The 17816-nt window shown below is 41.0% G+C and overlaps 1 protein-coding gene across 1 annotated transcript in view; it reads right to left on the bottom strand.

The window, feature by feature from the left end:
- The window catches only part of GRID2 (glutamate ionotropic receptor delta type subunit 2), a 1102380-nt gene that overhangs the window by 194920 nt on the left and 889644 nt on the right, over positions 1–17816 (bottom strand). The window contains exon 11 of the mRNA XM_075066158.1: positions 7883–8195. Coding sequence (XP_074922259.1) covers positions 7883–8195 — 313 coding nt within the window. The remainder of the gene's footprint in view (positions 1–7882; positions 8196–17816) is intronic.

The following is a 17816-nucleotide window of genomic DNA, read 5'->3' as shown; positions in this document are numbered from 1 at the left end:
CATCGCTATTGCCAGATGGGTAAGAAGGTGTCCTACCTCTGTTTGTCAGAGGGTGGAGATGGATGGCAGGGAGAGATCACTTGATCATTACCTGTTATGTTTACTCCTTCTGGGACACTGGCATTGGTCATTGTTGGTAGATAGGATACTGGACTGGATGGCCTTTGGTTGACCCAGTATGGCTTTCTTATTTCACCTAAATAGAACCCAAAGTTATGAGACGGATGAGTCAAGGAAACAGCAGAGTATCAGAAACCTGGAAAATCTCTAGTGGATGGGCTCAGCGGTTCGGTCACAACTGAGCCAAGCTGAGGTGGTTCAAAAGTTTTGGATTTTTTTTAAGCAGAATATTTTTATTATTTCTTTAAACAATCAAACACAGCAAGCAGCAAATATTTGGCCATACACTTCTGAAACCCCAAACCATGTTCAGGTTTTGGCAGACTAATTTCAGCTTTTCAATTAAAGAAACCACAACAAATTTTGAAGGAAAGCAGACCATTGTCCGTGATTTTTTTCTGCTTTTTAAAAACCCCTAGTTTTCGATCCAGAAAAGGTTTTGACAGAAATATTTGTCCCATCCTTTTAATGAGCTTTAGTACCTTTTAGCACTAGCTGATGCTGACAACCAGTGATACCTTGTAAAGAAGTTTTCTCAAAACTGGGTTTGTGCCGAGATGCAGAAGGTTTATTTTTCCCAGGGCCGCTCACGGGAGCGGGGGAGCAAGTGGGTCAATTTGTGCTGGGCCCCACAGGGGCTCCCAAGAGAATATAGTATTGTATAGTATTGCAATTTTTTTTATGGAAGGGGCCCCCGAAATTGCTTTGCCCCAGGCCCCCTGAATCCTTTTGGCGGCCCTGGAAGTAAAAGCCATAAACACGGCAAACCTGTGAAGCTTCCAGATCATTTTTTTCATAACACTATTATAAGCAGTAGCATTAAGACCTTTATGGGATATTTTTAACACGTATGTCATGGCTACACGGTGAGCTGTGTACTTCGAGTCCACCTCTCAGCAAAAATAGGGGTAGAAGAGATAACAAAGATGAAGGCAGCAGAAATAGGGAGCATCAATGGGAGTCCAGAGAGGGGGGCGTACCAGCATGGAAGGGAAAATGTGAGGAGTGGGGAGACAGAGGAAGAACATTTGGGGAGAGAAGGCAGAGACAAAGAGTCCTGGAGTAGAGAGGCCAGGGTTAGGGCCCTGCTTTTATGTCATGTTCCCTGAGCTTTGTAACTCCTGAATTCTGCTGCAAGTAGGTTTCCAGTGCTACAGAGAAAATTGTGAACACACACACAGAACAACCCATAACAGCAACTAAAACCGCCTGTTTTTACTGAATTAAACATTAACCCATTAAAATATTTCCATTTATATGAGGTTTTGTGATAGATTATGTGAGTCTTCTGCCACTTGGTAGTTTCCCTTGAATATGAGCAAGTCAGAAAGAATAAATTCAACAATCATGAAGCTAAAGTTCACCATAAATTTGAAATTCTCCACAATCTGAATCTATTCATTTCCTCTGTTTTAGTCAGGCCATGCTGTGTAAGGCAAATCCAAAGGTAGTAAAGTGCTTACAGAGAGAAGGGTGTTGTTACAAATGGTCATGCCTGGCTGAACTGCACAGAGCTATGAACTGATTAGCATTTATTTTTAGTGTAACTCAACCCATGCCACTAGCTGGCCAAGAGCACTAAATTATTTCTCCCTTTGACACATCACATTATACTGTGGGGAGGTAATGAATTTTATTAGAGATCAAGTACAATGGATATATGTAGTGATAAAGTAAGGTATTTTAATACACTGGATGCGGATTTGCTGTTCAATAACTGGAAACATAAAAATGGTCTGCATCAGTGTTGTGTGAGTGGTGCAGGTTTAAAACCAAACTAACTCACCAATGAAGCCTCTCATGCATAGATAAGTTGGAAAGATTTTGATTTATATTGTTTTTTGTTTTTGCTTTAATCTTTGTGGTTCTTTCTGTCAGGGGTTCAGGAGAAATGAGCAAGAGACAAAACCCATATAGCAGCCTCATAATCCACATAATAGGAGTGTTCTGTCTCTTGATGGACTGTACTACACATCTCTTTATTCCTGGTAGAATAGGTGTATTGTCCATTCACTCCTGGAACCATTTATTTTCCACTTATGGTTTCTTTCAACAAACAGGACACAGCATAACATGTTTCATAAGCCCAGAGGCCTACTAACAAGCTGTTTAACCTCATTAGCCTACAAAAAAATGGAGGTGTTAGAACACAACACACAAGGGAATTAGATCTTCCTGTTAAATCACATTTCTACTCTGGAAAAAGACTGTAAAAATGGCATTGTGGGATACACACCATCTATTGAAAAACAGGTTCCATCCAAAAGTTGCAGTTCATGCCTGGGCCGTGGGCAGCACATTTCTTGGGAAAAACTTAAAGGCCAAAGTTAAGAGCTGAGCTTGAGTGGCTAAGGTGACAGACTTCAAAGAGAAACTGCTGAGCTTCAGTTCATCTGCAAATTTGACACCATCAGCTCAGGGTTAAACAAAACTGTGAATGGCTTGCCAACTACAAAACCAGTTTCTCCTCCCTTGGTTTTCACACCTCAACTGCTAGAACAGGGCCTCATCCTCCCTGATTGAACTAACCTCGTTACCTCTAGCTTGCTTGCATATATATACCTGCCCCTGAAAATTTCCACCACATGCATATGACGAAGTGGGTATTCACCCACGAAAGCTCATGCTCCATAACGTTCTGTTAGTCTATAAGGTGCCACAGGATTCTTTGCTGCTTTTACAGATCCAGACTAACACGGCTACCCCTCTGATATAAGGTGACAGAGGGGATCTTGTGTCGCAATGAGTCCAGTCAAATTTGCTCAGTAAACAAGAGTTGTTTTTCTTAACTGACAACTCTGCAAATTCAAGCTGGGATCTGAAAGTCAAACTGGGTTCTTTCTGTGTCATGTATTATCTCATGCATCATGACCAGCAAAAAATGTTCTGAATGCTCAATTATGCCTTCAGTTACACTTGTGTAACTCATTAAAAGTGAATAGAGTTGCACATTTTGCTTCACTGTCTGCCTTTCAGGAAACCCTTAAAAAACCTAAACTTTTGTCACTAAAGGTTAAATTAATTCACAGTCACAGTTCAACCATCATACTTATCCATTTGATTCTAGTGTAGGGTAATATGTTTATTTTCACTCGTGTTTTTGAGCTTGTGGAAGTGCAAGGGTTAAAACTGACAAATGGGATTTGAAAGGCACATCAGCAAACTAAACTTAAAATAAAATACAAATTATCACAACTGACCATAGCTATTGTATAAGCGGCACAGATTTTAGTTAATTTAGAATTAACTGGTGAAAGTAGTTCCTTCTATTCTAATCTAAATAGAATACACAGTTTGTTAAAACATAACATCTATTTTTATTCTAAATGCCTGTTTTTCATTTAAACCTGTGCTTAAGCCTGGAATCAGCCTCTGTGCTCAAGTGTCTTTAGTTTACTTAAAACATGACAAAAAGAAGCCAGGACATGTTTGGTTGGCCTAAGCAAAATTTACAGTGCTTGCAAAGCTCTAGCAGTGTTAGGATCATGCAGCTGTGTTTCTTTCAGTGCAGGACATACAAATATGTGTGTCTGTATGCTTTGATAATAGAAATGAGTACCTTGTCATGTTTTAAATCAGCAGCCGAAGCATTTCTTAAGTGAACATGACAGTACTTAAATGTCCTATGCTACCTTGGTTAAGATGTGTCAATCACAATTAACAGCAACAGATTTGCTATTCTAAAACAAATAAATCCTGCAACTTCCTTGCTGCATGAAAAGTGGATGACGAGTGACTGCAGAAGGCAAACCTACCACTATAGCCAGTTAATCTGTCAATGGAAATTACTTTCATTATTTCCTGTATTCACTAGGGTTGGTAAACAATAGAACTTCAGCTAATACAGTTTTTGTTATATACAAATTGAATGTGAAATACAGGACGACATTATAAATGAATCTCCTCTTGCTATTGCACAAGAATCCTGAGGTCCTCTGAGTCTTCATGATTAAATCAATCTGTAAACATCACATATTCTTCTATCAACCCTATTAAATTCATGTCTTTTTCTCTTCTTCCAAATTAAGGGGTGTCCTTCCACCTGCTATTTGAAGGAGACATGTCTTCCTTGACTCTATACACGCAAAAGAAACAAAAGGAGCATTTACACTTCTCACAGAGGATTATGAGAAGGGTGTGCTGAAAATCCACATGGTAGGGTAAGCTCTCTCTTTTCAAGTAAAAGCCTCTCTTTGTTTTCCAAGCTTGTGGGCTTCCTCTGCATGCCTCCCACACTAGTTTTTGTGCTATCAGCCATCATGTCCCTCCTGTGGCTTTTATTCACACCGAGTAACTCCTCACACTCCTCATCCTATCAGCAAAAGTCATGCTTGTGAATCTCCTAAGGAAATGTCCTTTCTTCACTCTTTCCAACAACTCTGCCCATCTGCCATCCGGACTATTTTGTTTCTGTCTCGTTCATTTGTGGCTCTCATACTCCATCCTCTGTGCTCCCTTCCAGTGCTCATTCTTTCCCCTTCCTGCCCTTTTATATTGGTTTAATATGGCTCACAAGAGTGACTGGGAATTTTTTCTTTATCTGCACCAAACAGAGGGTCATGGCCTGAAAAAGAGCTATGACCCTAAAACAAGTCAATACATTGGGGAGCAGAGACTTATGTGGAAGGGCTAAAGTGGACCATTCAGATAATTCATGCACGTGAAGTGGATAATTAAACAAACTTTGCCTCTTTGAAAGGTTTAATATGCAGCTTTAGGGGGTCACAGAGAATTAAGTATGTTAGGGATGGGGTACAGGTGGTAGGGTCAATATCAAGGAATAATCCCATGGATACACACCATCCACTGAAAAATGGGTTCCATCTGAAAGGTGCAATTGATGCCTGTGCTGTGGGCAGCACGTTATTTGGGAAAAACTTCACTGGCAATGTCAAGAGCTGAGCTTGAGTGGTTAAGGTGGCAGAAGGGATCTTGTGTCTCAGTGAGTCCTTATCAAATTTGTTCAGTAAACAGAAGTTGTTTTTCTTAACTGTCAACTCTGCAAACTCAAGCTGGGATCTGAAAGTCAAACTGGGTTCTTTCTGTATCATGGGGTATCTCATGCACCTTGACCATCTGGACAACTACCAAAGGGGAGAATAATGCAATTTCTAAAATATTCCATTTCATAATACCAAAGTCAATGGAAGGCACTTTATATATAGAATTTCATCCAGGTTCAAGCTTAAGTCCACAAGCTATGTGGGAGCTTTGAGACTGCAACAGTGATGGTTGTTTATACAGCAGATGCTCCATGGATTAGCAGACATGTGCATCTATTGTGCCTGTACTGACCCATGAAAGACTGCATGTACAAATGCTAAAGGCTGTTGTTCCACTTGTCCAACTATTTTTAGTTTTCTGAGTCTTCTACATTCCCTTCCAGAGCCAGTATTTGATTTGGTTTTCTGATTCTGGTTTGTAGTAGTGTTAACCTCTAATTTCTATGTCAGAACATTAAGACATAGAGACACAAAGTTTATCTATTACGTCTGGGTCAGCAGTCTGCAATCCTTCAGGGATATCTGACTAAACTTCAGCCCAAGAGGCACAGGTTTGAAGAAACAGAGTAAAAATGACACTGAGGAGTAACCTTAGGGTACGTCTACACTACGGGATTATTCTGATTTTACATAAACTGGTTTTGTAAAATAGATTGTATAAAGTCGAGTGCACACGGTCACACTAAGCACATTAATTCGGTGGTGTGCATCCATGGTCCGAGGCTAGCCGTCGATTTCCGGAGAGTTGCACTGTGGGTATCTATTCCGTAGCTATCCCATAGTTCCCACCGTCTCCCCCGCCCCTTGGAATTCTGGGTTGACATCCCAGTGCCTGATGGGGCAAAAATCATTGTCACGGGTGGTTTTGGGTAAATGTCGTCACTCATTCCTTCCTCCGGGAAAACAACGGCAGACAATCATTTTGCGCCCTTTTTCCCTGGATTGCTCTGGCAGACGCCATAGCACGGCAACCATGGAGCCCGTTCAGCTCTCTATTTATGTTTTTTTTTTTTTTTTTTTTTTTGTAACGTCCCCGTTATGTGTACTGGATGCACTGACAGGGAATTACTGCCAGCGCTACTACAGCAGCATTCATTGCTTTTTGCATGAATAGCCGAGATGGTTATTCAGTTGTTCTGTACGTTGCTGCCATGTAAATTGGCAATGAGATGACGGTTATCTGTCATTCTGTACTGTCTGTGCTATCATGGGTGCCCTGGCTGAGGTCAGCCAGGGGCGCAAAGGAAAAATGGGAATGACTCATTGGGCTGATGTGTGACGAGGATAGCAGCCTTGTAGTACGTTTTGCACGCGGAGTAGGGGAGGAGAGTGGATACTTGCTTCTTTCATGTGCAGCATCGCGATCTACACAGATTCAAGGAGACCTATGAGAGGTGACATATGAAAATCACGATTACAGATTCTTTCCCTTTCTTTCCCGGGTGGGGAGGTGAGACGGTATGATTGATTTGAACGAGCTTTAGTACCCTTTGACACGCCGTGAAGCAATCATACAGGAATCGTGTTTTGAACGTACAGGCCACATGGAGGGTCAGCCAAGAAGCAAATTACTTTTTCGGACGACTGCTGTGGACTGTGGGATAGGTGGGGTCCTCAATACCCTCTCTTCGACTCCCTCCGTGGTGTGCCAGTATTCGATCCTCTTAGGGCTTGTCTCAGTGTACGCTTTCGTCACGCAGCACTAGTTAGCTGGAGAATTTTTTCAACGGGGCCTTTGTGATTCAGGCATTTTGTCTCTTACTTTTAACAGGCTCTGATAGAACAGTATTTGTAGTCTCCCCACTTCTTATCAGCGATCAGATCCGATATCTCCTACTATAATGTTCATGTTTGGAGCCTCATTTTTTGTGATTTGGCACTGCTTCTCCCCATGTGATTTCGAACTATAAATGGTTCGGCGAACAGGAAATTAAATTTCAAAAGTTGCGCGGGCATTTTGTCCTAGTATTGTACCTTGGTCCACATGCATTCCAGTCGATTTTGCTTTCCTGAGGACTACAGTCACAGTGGTGCACTGTGGGATACTGCCCGGAGGCCAATACCATCGATTTGCGGCCACGCTAACCCTAATCCAATATGGTAATACCAATTTTAGCGCTACTCCTCTCGTTGGGAGGAGTACAGAAACCGATTTAAAGAGCCCTTTATAGCAATATAAAGGGCCTCGTAGTGTGGACGGGTGCGCCGTTAAATCGGTTTAACGCTGCTAAAATTGGTTTAAACATGTAGTGTAGACCAGGCCTTAGTCAATCAGAATGCTATAGAAAATGGAGAAAGTATCCAATAAGATCAAAAACGCCTTGGTGAGACTAAAGAAGTCACAGAAATGTTGAGATGAATCAGCAGTAGACATAGTAATAGGACCCTAGTGCACAGGTGAAGATTCTGAATTTAGACCCAACGCTACCATCCAAGATTTTCTGTCTGATCTGGCATCAGAAATTACTATGAACAGTATTTATGAGTAACCTGCTAGTAAAAGATTAGAATTACTCTGGTCTGAGAGTTGTGGTGACAGACATTGCCTTTTATGGAATTAGACAAACACAAAGTAAAACAGGCTGGCATGTAGTGATTCTGAGCTTTTCACCACACATACAGAAGGCTTCTGCATGTCAAAAGCTTAGACCTCACAGATGCTTCTAAGCCACCCAGAGATAGAGCAGTCATAAGAATCCATGGTAGCTGGAATAGCACGTATACTTTCCTCTGTGCTAAAAATAAATTTTGCTTCTTACCTTGCTGCACAAAGGATCCATAAACGAACCACATGGAGTTGTACAGTGTTGTAGAAGTCATTGATCCCATCTGCAGGCGTGGTGGGTTGAGCCAGTTCAAAAGGTAGACCAGTAGTCCTACCAGAAGCACAGTGCCAGCTATGCAGGCCCACACGGAGAGGTCAAATGGTGCCAAACAGGCGAACATGTCCACTGTCTTCTCAGCCTTTCGAAGCAGCACACCCACTGAGTAGTCCATGTAACGAGTTGTGAAATCTACCACATTTTCCCGATCAGGGGTAATGGTTAAAGCAGAAATCCCTATGTCAGCTCTCTAAGAAAGAGAGAAGAGAATTCATTAACATGAGCAACAGGAAAAAAAATCTTGGCTCTGACCTACTTTATAGCACCTAAAATTTTCATGAAAAAACTGATGCCAAGGCCAATGTCTTCAATATGCTGTAAGTAAATATGAAAATGCTCCTAATTAGATTAACAGAATAGCTGCATATGAATCTTATATTTCTTTGACCAAACCTTGGCTGGCTAGACTCAGGCACATCAGTTTTCCAGCATTATCAAGAAAAATATTTCAAACACATATAATAGCTGGAAGAAATCTGCTTCTGGTCATTTTTCTTGGCATGGCTTATTGGGGACATTATTGTCATAGAGACAACAGGCAGACCTTGTGTACAGTATTCCTAATCAGAAGACATTAGTTTGTTGACAGAATCCACATGATACCTAGAATTCTGATGATCCAAGGATCATGACAAAGGGCCACTGCATGTCATTACATTTCATTTGTCTTGGTTTTTTTGGCTGCATATTAACTGTAGAATAATCAATGTCCTATGTGGTTCCTTCAATACTCGAGTTTTTATAGCACTTGAATACTGAGCTACTGTACCATATGGTTACCTGTCCTGCAGGTGTCATAGAATGGTTTGTTTTCACAGACATCTATGTAATTTAAAACAATCCATTTAAGAGCTGAAGGGGATTAATGAAATTCCTTGATCTTATCATCCCAATTCTCAGCTTGTCTCTGAAACATTAGCTCCCTAGAGACAACAGTCACAACTACAGCAGGTGCTATTTTACTTACTTTTCACACATGCAATTATGAGTGCAGTGAAAATAGAAGAGGTACTTCAAGCAGAAATATTAACACTGTTTTTAAAAGAAATTCAAATATTAAATAAAAAGACGATAAATTCGAGATTTTTTTCCCATATGGAAAGGAACATTTAACATACTTAAAGTTGTTACTGGTTTGATGTAATTAACTTCTACTGTGACTAAAACTGTAAGAGGTACTTTCTAGGAAACAAAAAAAGTATCAATATTGGAAAGGATCAGCAAATCTATTAATATATTGACTCTCCTGAATTTCTTTCATCTATGTCCAAACAAGGCGGGAATTACTGATACCCAAATATTGAGATGTATGTGATATCTTAAGTGGCATAGCATGGGAATGAAACTGTGATAAATAAAAAGAAGGCAAGGATTAGGATCCAGTCTGAAAATCCCAACTTCGTTTTGACATTTTCTGTCAATATTTTCCGCTACACATAGCACAGCCACACTATTAATCATAATAAGCTTTAGACAGGGCTTGATGTACTTAGTACAAAAGTTAATATTGATGTCTGAACTTAAACGTCAATAATCTTCCACAGTTGTGTGAGTGGGAGAGTGTTTGGAAGGGGTAGTGTTGAGATGAGTTGGGAAAAAACTAATTTCAAATATTTATTTGCATAAAAGTGATGGACCAAAGCTTCAGCAGGTCTAAACCAAGATAGCTCTATTGACTTAAATGGAGCTGCATTTACTTACATTAGCAGAGAATTTGGACTCATGAATTCACTTTGATTGTATTCATATCCCTTTCTGTTAGTTTTCAGTGAATGATTATTTGATGTTTTTTGATTCACAGGCAGCAAAAGTCTCTGGAATATTTGTGCAGATTCATCAGAATGAAGGTTTGCACAAGACTCGGTCATGTAACTTGAAAGTTACTTTGATTTCCTTCTGCTTCTTTATAAAAGTACTCAATCAGTCAGGTGAAGAGCTTAAAGAAAACCATATGAGTCTGAAGACCTATCATATCCCAGAATAATCAGAGCTGAGAACACTATGCAAATGACCCACTCTGAAATGTTTTCCACATAAAGTGTACATCAATTTTGAATAATTAACAACTTGTAAAAGACAAAGTCAGTTCACAAATAATTAACATAGACAAGGCTAAATGCAATATTTTTTGTATGCTTGATTCAAGTCTGGTGCTAAGTATGATTTTGCGGGTATAGAGCAACCCTAGGAGTTTTGAGTTCTTCTAAACTCTAGTCTAAGCCACCGCTGGTTACAGTTGGTTAAATAATTAACCTAAAATTAATTGTTATTAAAATATTTCCCTACCTCACAGGAGTACAGTGAGGTATAATTAATTTAACATTTTTAAATGTTTTGGTATTCTTGGATGAAAAGCAATATAGTTTGAAGAGTGTGAAGGATTAATTTAAAAAAAAGATTACTGAAATAGTGACTAACTGCAATCATGACTAAAGTTTTTTTTAGATAAACAGGTTTTTACAAGAGATGTGTTGAAATGTGTGTATCATGTCATTTGTGGAGATGCAGCTTTTCTGCTGCCCCAAGCGGCGAAGGAAAAAACAAAAGATAAAGCTGCGATCAGCGGCAGCTTGGCAATTTGGTGGCTGATCCTTCCCTTCGAGAGAGACCGAGGGACCCACCACCGAATTCCCACCAAGGACGTGGATGTGCCGCCCCAAGCACCAGCTTCCTGTGCTGGTGCCTGGAGTCAGCCCTGATTGTGTTTAGGTTTCTTTTTAAGAGGGATTATTACTACCCACATACTTATTTTATTGACTGAATTTTAACCAGTGTATTCCTAGAGAACAATTTCTTTACCACTGATGCCAAAGTTGGTTAGTAATAATACTGGCTAGCACCACTGTAGTGAAAAGTGCTACTAACAGGTACCAACCAGGTTGCCACTGTACTGCATTTGCTTCATGTTAAGTGAGAGATCTTTTATGAACAGAAATGTGTTGTATTAACTGCAGGAAAACCTTGAAAATGATTTTTGTAGCATATTTGTAGCAATATAATATCTCACTGAGTGATGATTAAGGCTCTACGTCTGTCATGAAGGTCACAGAAATCATGGATTCTGTGACTTTCCATGATCTGTAACTTCTACAGGGTCTAGTGTGGCTGACCCCAGGGCTGCCCAAGCAGCTGGCTCTAGGGCCAGCTGCTCAGGTAGCCCTGGGGACAGCCACACCAGCCACTGCTAGAGCGACTCTGCAGCCAGCAGCTCAGGTGACTCCACACTGGCTGCTGCTTGAGTGGCCCTGGAGCCAGCTGCACAGGCCGCTGCCCAGTAGTCCCAGCGAGGCATCTGGCAGCTGGTGCCACTAGCCCTGCCTCTCACTCCAGCAGCAACCCCTAGTCCTCTCCCCGGAGCAGCAGATCCCCACCAGCAGCCCCACCAAGAATAGCTCCCCCCATAATTAGTGTTCAGTTAGTCATGTTTTGATATCCCTTGGTTTACAGTCGAGTGAGGTCTCATTTTGTTGTGTGTATTAACCGTGTAAATATATGAATAATCTGTAATCATCACTAAGGCTACGATTTAGTCATGAGTAATTTTAGTAAAAGTGATGGACAGGTCATGGGCAATAAACAGACATTCACATAGGTGACCTGTCCATGACTTTTACTAAAAATACCCATGGGTAAATTGTAGCCTTAGTGATGATTATAGATTATTCATATGCGTACATGGTTAATCCACACAACAAAATGAGACCACACTCGACAGTAAACCAAGGTGTATCAAAACATGACTCACTGAACACATTGGGTTAAATCTGGGCTTCACTAAAGTCACCAGGAGTTTTGCTATTTACTTTTATGGGACCATGGTTTTCCCAATAGTACCTATTCAGCTCTCCTTTCTCAGGCAAAGTTCCCAATGCTTGCCAAACAAGTGACGAATTGGACACATATGGGCTGATTTTTGAAGGTGCTAAGCACGTACAGCTCTCACTGACTGAGCTGTGGGCACCAGTTTCTCTGTAAATCAGACCTATATTAACTCCCAGATTTCACCTAATAGCTGATCCATCAAAGGTGTATGTTCTTAATTATGTACAGATTATGTTAAATTAAAACAAAAACTGGCAAGTGGAAAAATGAAATGCCTATCATTATCATGTCAAAATAAATCAGAGACACACCAGCTTTCAGAAGTCAAGGTTTGCTAAGTGCTTCATAGAAAGAAAGGCAAATACATGCAATTATGTCAATATTCAGATGTAAAGTTGCCAGTCTAAATTATAAACATGTGAAATACTCCACTCATTAAGTTTTAGGAGTGCCAAAATATTACCAATTATCATAATCTTAGTTATTTTGGTTTACAAACTTAAGTTAAATGAAACTGAGAGTTGGTTCATGAAACTGATTGGCTACTGAACAAACAGCAGAGAACATTATTTTTCTTGATATGGCCTGTATATGAAACCGCATTAGTCATTACAACATTGCACTGATGGTGATGTCACCGCTCTGCACTGACACAAGTCGATCATCATTGCCCAGGAAATCCCCTAAACCTTACATCATTGCTTTGAAATCCCTCTTCTGACCGGTAAGACTGTAAGACTGTAGATATGACTTTGCTTTGTCCATCTATGATTATTGCTCTATATGCCTGAAAACAATCTTATAGTGATTCCGTGGTTACAACTAAGACTAAGGAGAACTGACAACACTGATGCAATAGCCTCTTATTTATTTTTCAGTCCAATCTTAAACTTTCTCGAATGCAACATTTCATTTAATTGCTATTTAAGGTTAATGAGGATAAATATGTGCTGATTAATACAACAAGGGCATTATGTCCAATGTGATTTTTTTGATGCAAACATGAGTTTTAAACAAAATACTTTGCTGGCATTTAAAAAAAATAAGGAAAATATTTATTCCAACAGAAGAGACATTATTTTGTGTCAGGAAACACCTTGGGGTTGAGTCTGGCCCAGGGCTGGCCCACAACATTTTGGCACCTGAGGCGGGGCTCAAACCATGCCCCCATGCCTCCTCGCTTGGGCCAAAACTTTGAAAGGTCTCAATTCTGCCTTCTTCCTGTTCTACTCCTCTCATGGTACTACTCTGCTACCTATCCCCAATAAAGGACAACTAAGAACTTCACATGCCTTGTTCAAAAATTTTAAGTAACACTTAACTTTCAAACACCTGAACAGCAAATATAACTTTTCTTGTCTGCATAGTAAACACTGGCATTTTTATTGTTTATTGAATACTCAAGTTGCTTTCGCTCTCTTGGGGCTTTGCAAGATCTGAGCACTTTGCTTCGGTTCAACGGTCCACAGTTTGGGCCAGCTCAGATGCATTCTAACTGAGAGTTCGGTTGCAAAAGGCCGACAGCTCCTCGTCCTTCTTGTCTGAATTTGTGGCAGGTGTAGATGTGTTTTTATTAACTTCGCTTGGAGAGCTGCATTCTCTGGCAACTGTATATCGAGGTGTTAAGATAGGTATCTACACAGGAGCCAACCAACATAATCGGAAGAGAAGGTGCTTATGTCACTTATTTTCCTAGTTGTCCCTCATTATTCCAGAACAGTCCTTTCGGTGCCGAGTTGATAGATCCCTGAAATGTAATCGCTCTAGAGGCTTCTCAATGTTCTGCACCTACATGTGTGCACTAAGTCATCAGCTATATGGCCTTGCCCCACCTATAGATATATATAGTATCCATGTGACCCTGTCAATTGTCAGGTGTATGCGTGAGAGTTTTCGGAATTATTCATTAGTGACATCCCAATATACAGCTAGTGATTCGTTATAGCAGGCCTGCATGAACATTCTTCAATGACTGTATGCCATTCAGACTTTTATAGGAATTCAATAATTTGAACTTTGTATTTTGGTGGGTGCTCTAATTATAGTGTGATTATCCCAGGCTCGTATCATAAATGTTTCTCTCGGTGACTCTGATGATTTCGATTGAATGTGTTGGGGGAACACTATCTTTATAGTTGTCGAAAGTCTTCTGCAAACTTCGTTGACATCTTCAGTAAGTGTTTTTGAAATCCTCTTCTGCCCGTAGTGTAGATTTGACTTGCTTTGTCCATTGTATCATCTGCTCTAGATTTATCAAGTCGGTCAACCTTGGAGACTCTCTTATACATAGACATTTATTATCAAAACACGTATGTTCATGCTCCACAGAACATTAGCACAACGCAACATTGTGAAGTCTTAAGTGTTTCTGGTGATATACTTTCTCTGTATGTCCCCAGTTCCTGTCTAGCTTATTCCTCCATAATGTGTCAATTAATGGAATCACTCTATTTTCAAATTGGTGTTTTGATAGGCTTTATCACTATCGCCACTCGATTCCCATCGTGTGAATGCAGTGGTTTCAGTGTCAGAGAGGATTTTTCCAGATGTTGCTTCAAAATTGCCATCAATTGAGTTGATGCAGAGAAAAATACATAGATGCTTTGAATTTCCAGTCCAGACAAAACAGAGTATATCTTGCTGACTTCAGATCTGCCACAATCTTCTGTTTGACTTGTGTTGTCTAACTGTATGATCTCATTTTGATTGTTTTTCCAAGGTAGTGGTGTGTGTACACTTCTTGGGCTCGGTGATCTTCTTCCGATGCTGCCAGGAGTACAGCAGCAAACATCAGACCATCAGCTCCACAGTTTTAAGGAGTTTCCATTGTTTGGCGTATACAGTGATCTGAAGTGCCACGCGCAGTGCTAGGTTTTTGTGGTAGCAAGTATTCTCACGATGGCAATGGCTTTTAGAACATTTTGCCAGTAAAAGACTCTGATGCAACCTTTCTGTATGATGATCATCTACGGTGTCCGTTAACCTTAGTCTCATTCTAAGCTCTTTCCACCTATGGAATGCTCTCAGTGATTTGCTGCCTTCTCATCGCATACCAGATTTCTAGCCAGATTTTTCCAGTCCTTTTTTCCTGTAGAACCAATGTATGGCTGAAATTAGATGGAAGAGTTATTGCAACAATAGAACATACCAGCATTCTGGTTTTTTGAGTACCATAGCAATAGCCTCCACTGTGTCACCCTTCGGATTTCACACGCAGTAAATGTGTTAGGATGGAAACTTCTGTTTTCATTTGTCGTCGGGGAACATAGAGTTTTCATTTGCATGTGGCCATGTCCATCAGAGTACAAGGAGTCCCTCAAGTTGCTCTGCTTCAAGTGTGAATCCACCTTGTGCGGATCATCTAGATTAGCTACTCTAAAATCTTTTCCCCACAATCTTCTCTGATCTACACTTTTCTTCAGGGTGTGCATGGTTACATCCATATTGAGATGGAGAGTATGGATGCTGCAGTGGCTGCCAGGTCACCTGCACTCTGACTAACTGGAAGTCAGCATCTGCTTACACTCACATCTCACTGGGGCCAGAAGGCTCCATGTGAACATTGTGTCTATGTATCTCCAGAGAGCTTCTTTGCTGTTGATAGAAAACTTTCCTTGTGCTTATTTCTTTTTCTGAATGCTGCCCTAAGAGGGGGGCGTTTTCCCTTCTTTCTTCATGACTGATGTTCCTGTACCACGCTATAGTCGGTCTAAACTCAATTGAAGGGGACAATAAGCGACTGTAGCAGGGCCTGAGTGAGGGAAGATGTCAGTGTCTTAAGGGCCTAACTGGTTCCTATTACTTCAGTTGACTGCCTGTTCTACTGAGCGGTTCAGGGTAGCATGCAGGAACAGCAAGCTCCTGAGAGCTTGTGTTTATCAGTCCAGGCTCCTGGGGTGCTAGCGAGGGGGTTAACTAAGACTGCTGCTCCTCCTCTCCCTTCTCTCTCTCTCTCTCCTCTGCAGCTCCTCGCTGTTTCTGTTATTCCTCTACCTTTCTCCTCTGCGCTGTTATGTCTCTTTGTGCCCTCCTTCCTCCAGCACTAATCCACCTCTCTGATGACTCTAGGAGAGAATACACTAACTCGCACACAGCAGACATAATTTTCTACCTCTGGGTCCTAAGTGGGGCACCCCACTGCTCTCGGCACCTGAGGTGGCCATTTCAGTTCGCCTTATGGTAAGGCCAGCCCTGGTCTGGCCCCCATTCTGCCACCATATGCTGCTCCAGTGGTATATATAGTAATATAACGGGGACACTACATCTGGAGAAGAATTCCCCCAGGGGAGGATCACCATGAGGTTGATGTAAGCAGCCTTATGCATGGCTGATAGTGGATCTGGGGTGTGCACATAGCACTTTGTGCCAAAGCAAAGAAGCACATAGGCAGTCCAGGTAAGGCTGCCATAAATTAAAGCAGTCCCCAAAACTGCTCTTGCTTATGCTGGGGGCTGCATCAGCCCCTGATAAGGCATGAAGCTACCTTGCCTTCGCTTTCTTTATCCCACAGGACTGTACCTTCTATTTAGTCTCTCTGATTTCACACCTCTGGAGTCCACAGATTGAAAAGTGGAGAGAGTCAGGTAGCAACGGGACATGGGTTACAGTGAATTCACGACAAAGAAAAGTACATAAGTCATCATCATAGAATTTTATGACTGGAAGGGACCTCGAGAGGTCATCTAGTCCAGTCCCCTGCACTCAAATATGAGAAGCAAAATTCTAACCTCCCTGGGAATACTGGAGGAGGTGTGCCTGCCTGTCTTTGAGGAAATGTTATGTGGATGCAGCACATGACGCTTTGCTCTATTTAACATAGGAACTATGCACTATAGCAACTGTCATCTCATATGGTGCACCTGCTGCAGTGGCACCGCAAAGACATGACATGCCTTCTCTGAGAGATACACTCAACAATGCGTCATGTGAGTGCTGCTGTTTTCCACAACATTTGTGAAGAGAGAGATTTAATTTTTACATGTGTACAGTGTGCCCTACTCCATCTTGGCTCATCTGGCAATGTGTAAAGGGCAACCCATGGGTTTCTGAATGGCCTCCACATTGTGTTGCCTAAATTAGCATGTCAGATTTGAATGGAAAAAATCAGGCAATGTCCTATAAGAATTTTTTAAAATAGCTTGAAGTTGTAATTTAAAGTGTTTTTCCCCCCAAGGTTGCCAATCAAAGAGGTTTTTGGAGTTCTGGAAGCAAAGCTCAATTCACTGTAAATAAGGAGAAAGCAGGCTTCCAGGAACAGCTTGCACGCCGTGAGAGATAGATCTATGCTGGCTGCTTGCCCAGCAATTCAATAGTCCCTTAAGTGAAGCAGGGAAAGGGAAAGAGAGAGAAGGCACAGTGAACCTCTGCTGTTAACAATATAATGGGATAAAGATCACCTCCTATCTCAATACAGGTCATCAGCTTTGGACTGCGGTAGTAGGGGGGAAGTTAAAAAAGAGAAGCCTAGACGCAGTTGTGTGTCAGTGAGAGCCAAACTCCCAGCATAACTTCTCAGCATAAGAGAGAGAGAGATTACATTCATTGAGAGTCACAGATTATGCACGTTTAGCATCCGAATAAAACAACACACATACTGTAGCTTTTCACCTTCAATGACGTGTCGTCATTTGCTTATCAATGTAAATGTCTGATCTCAGAATGATTTTGAGATTCTCCAAGCATCTTGTTATTGGGAATGAAAGAATACTATACATGTATTAGTGAACCATCTGATTTCAGTATTTAGGATTTCTGGGTTTTGAGACAGTCATGTGACATTGATTAAATATATTTCAATCCTGCTTCAGCCCCAAAGTCACTGAGAACGTGGACTCTTCTGTTTGGGTTATGCACTGTTTCTCAAATGACAAATTGATGATGGTATGTTGGCCATTGCACAGAACAGCAGATTATGTATCATAATAATTAGAGAATAGAGAAATGATTAGAAATCAATAATCAACCTGATTCTATGCCCAAAACATAAGAC

This window comes from Chelonoidis abingdonii, chromosome 5 (assembly GCF_003597395.2).
Source record: "Chelonoidis abingdonii isolate Lonesome George chromosome 5, CheloAbing_2.0, whole genome shotgun sequence".
NCBI lineage: Eukaryota > Metazoa > Chordata > Testudines > Testudinidae > Chelonoidis > Chelonoidis abingdonii.
Note: the sequence above shows the minus strand (reverse complement) of the source record. Positions and strands in the feature narration are given on the sequence as shown.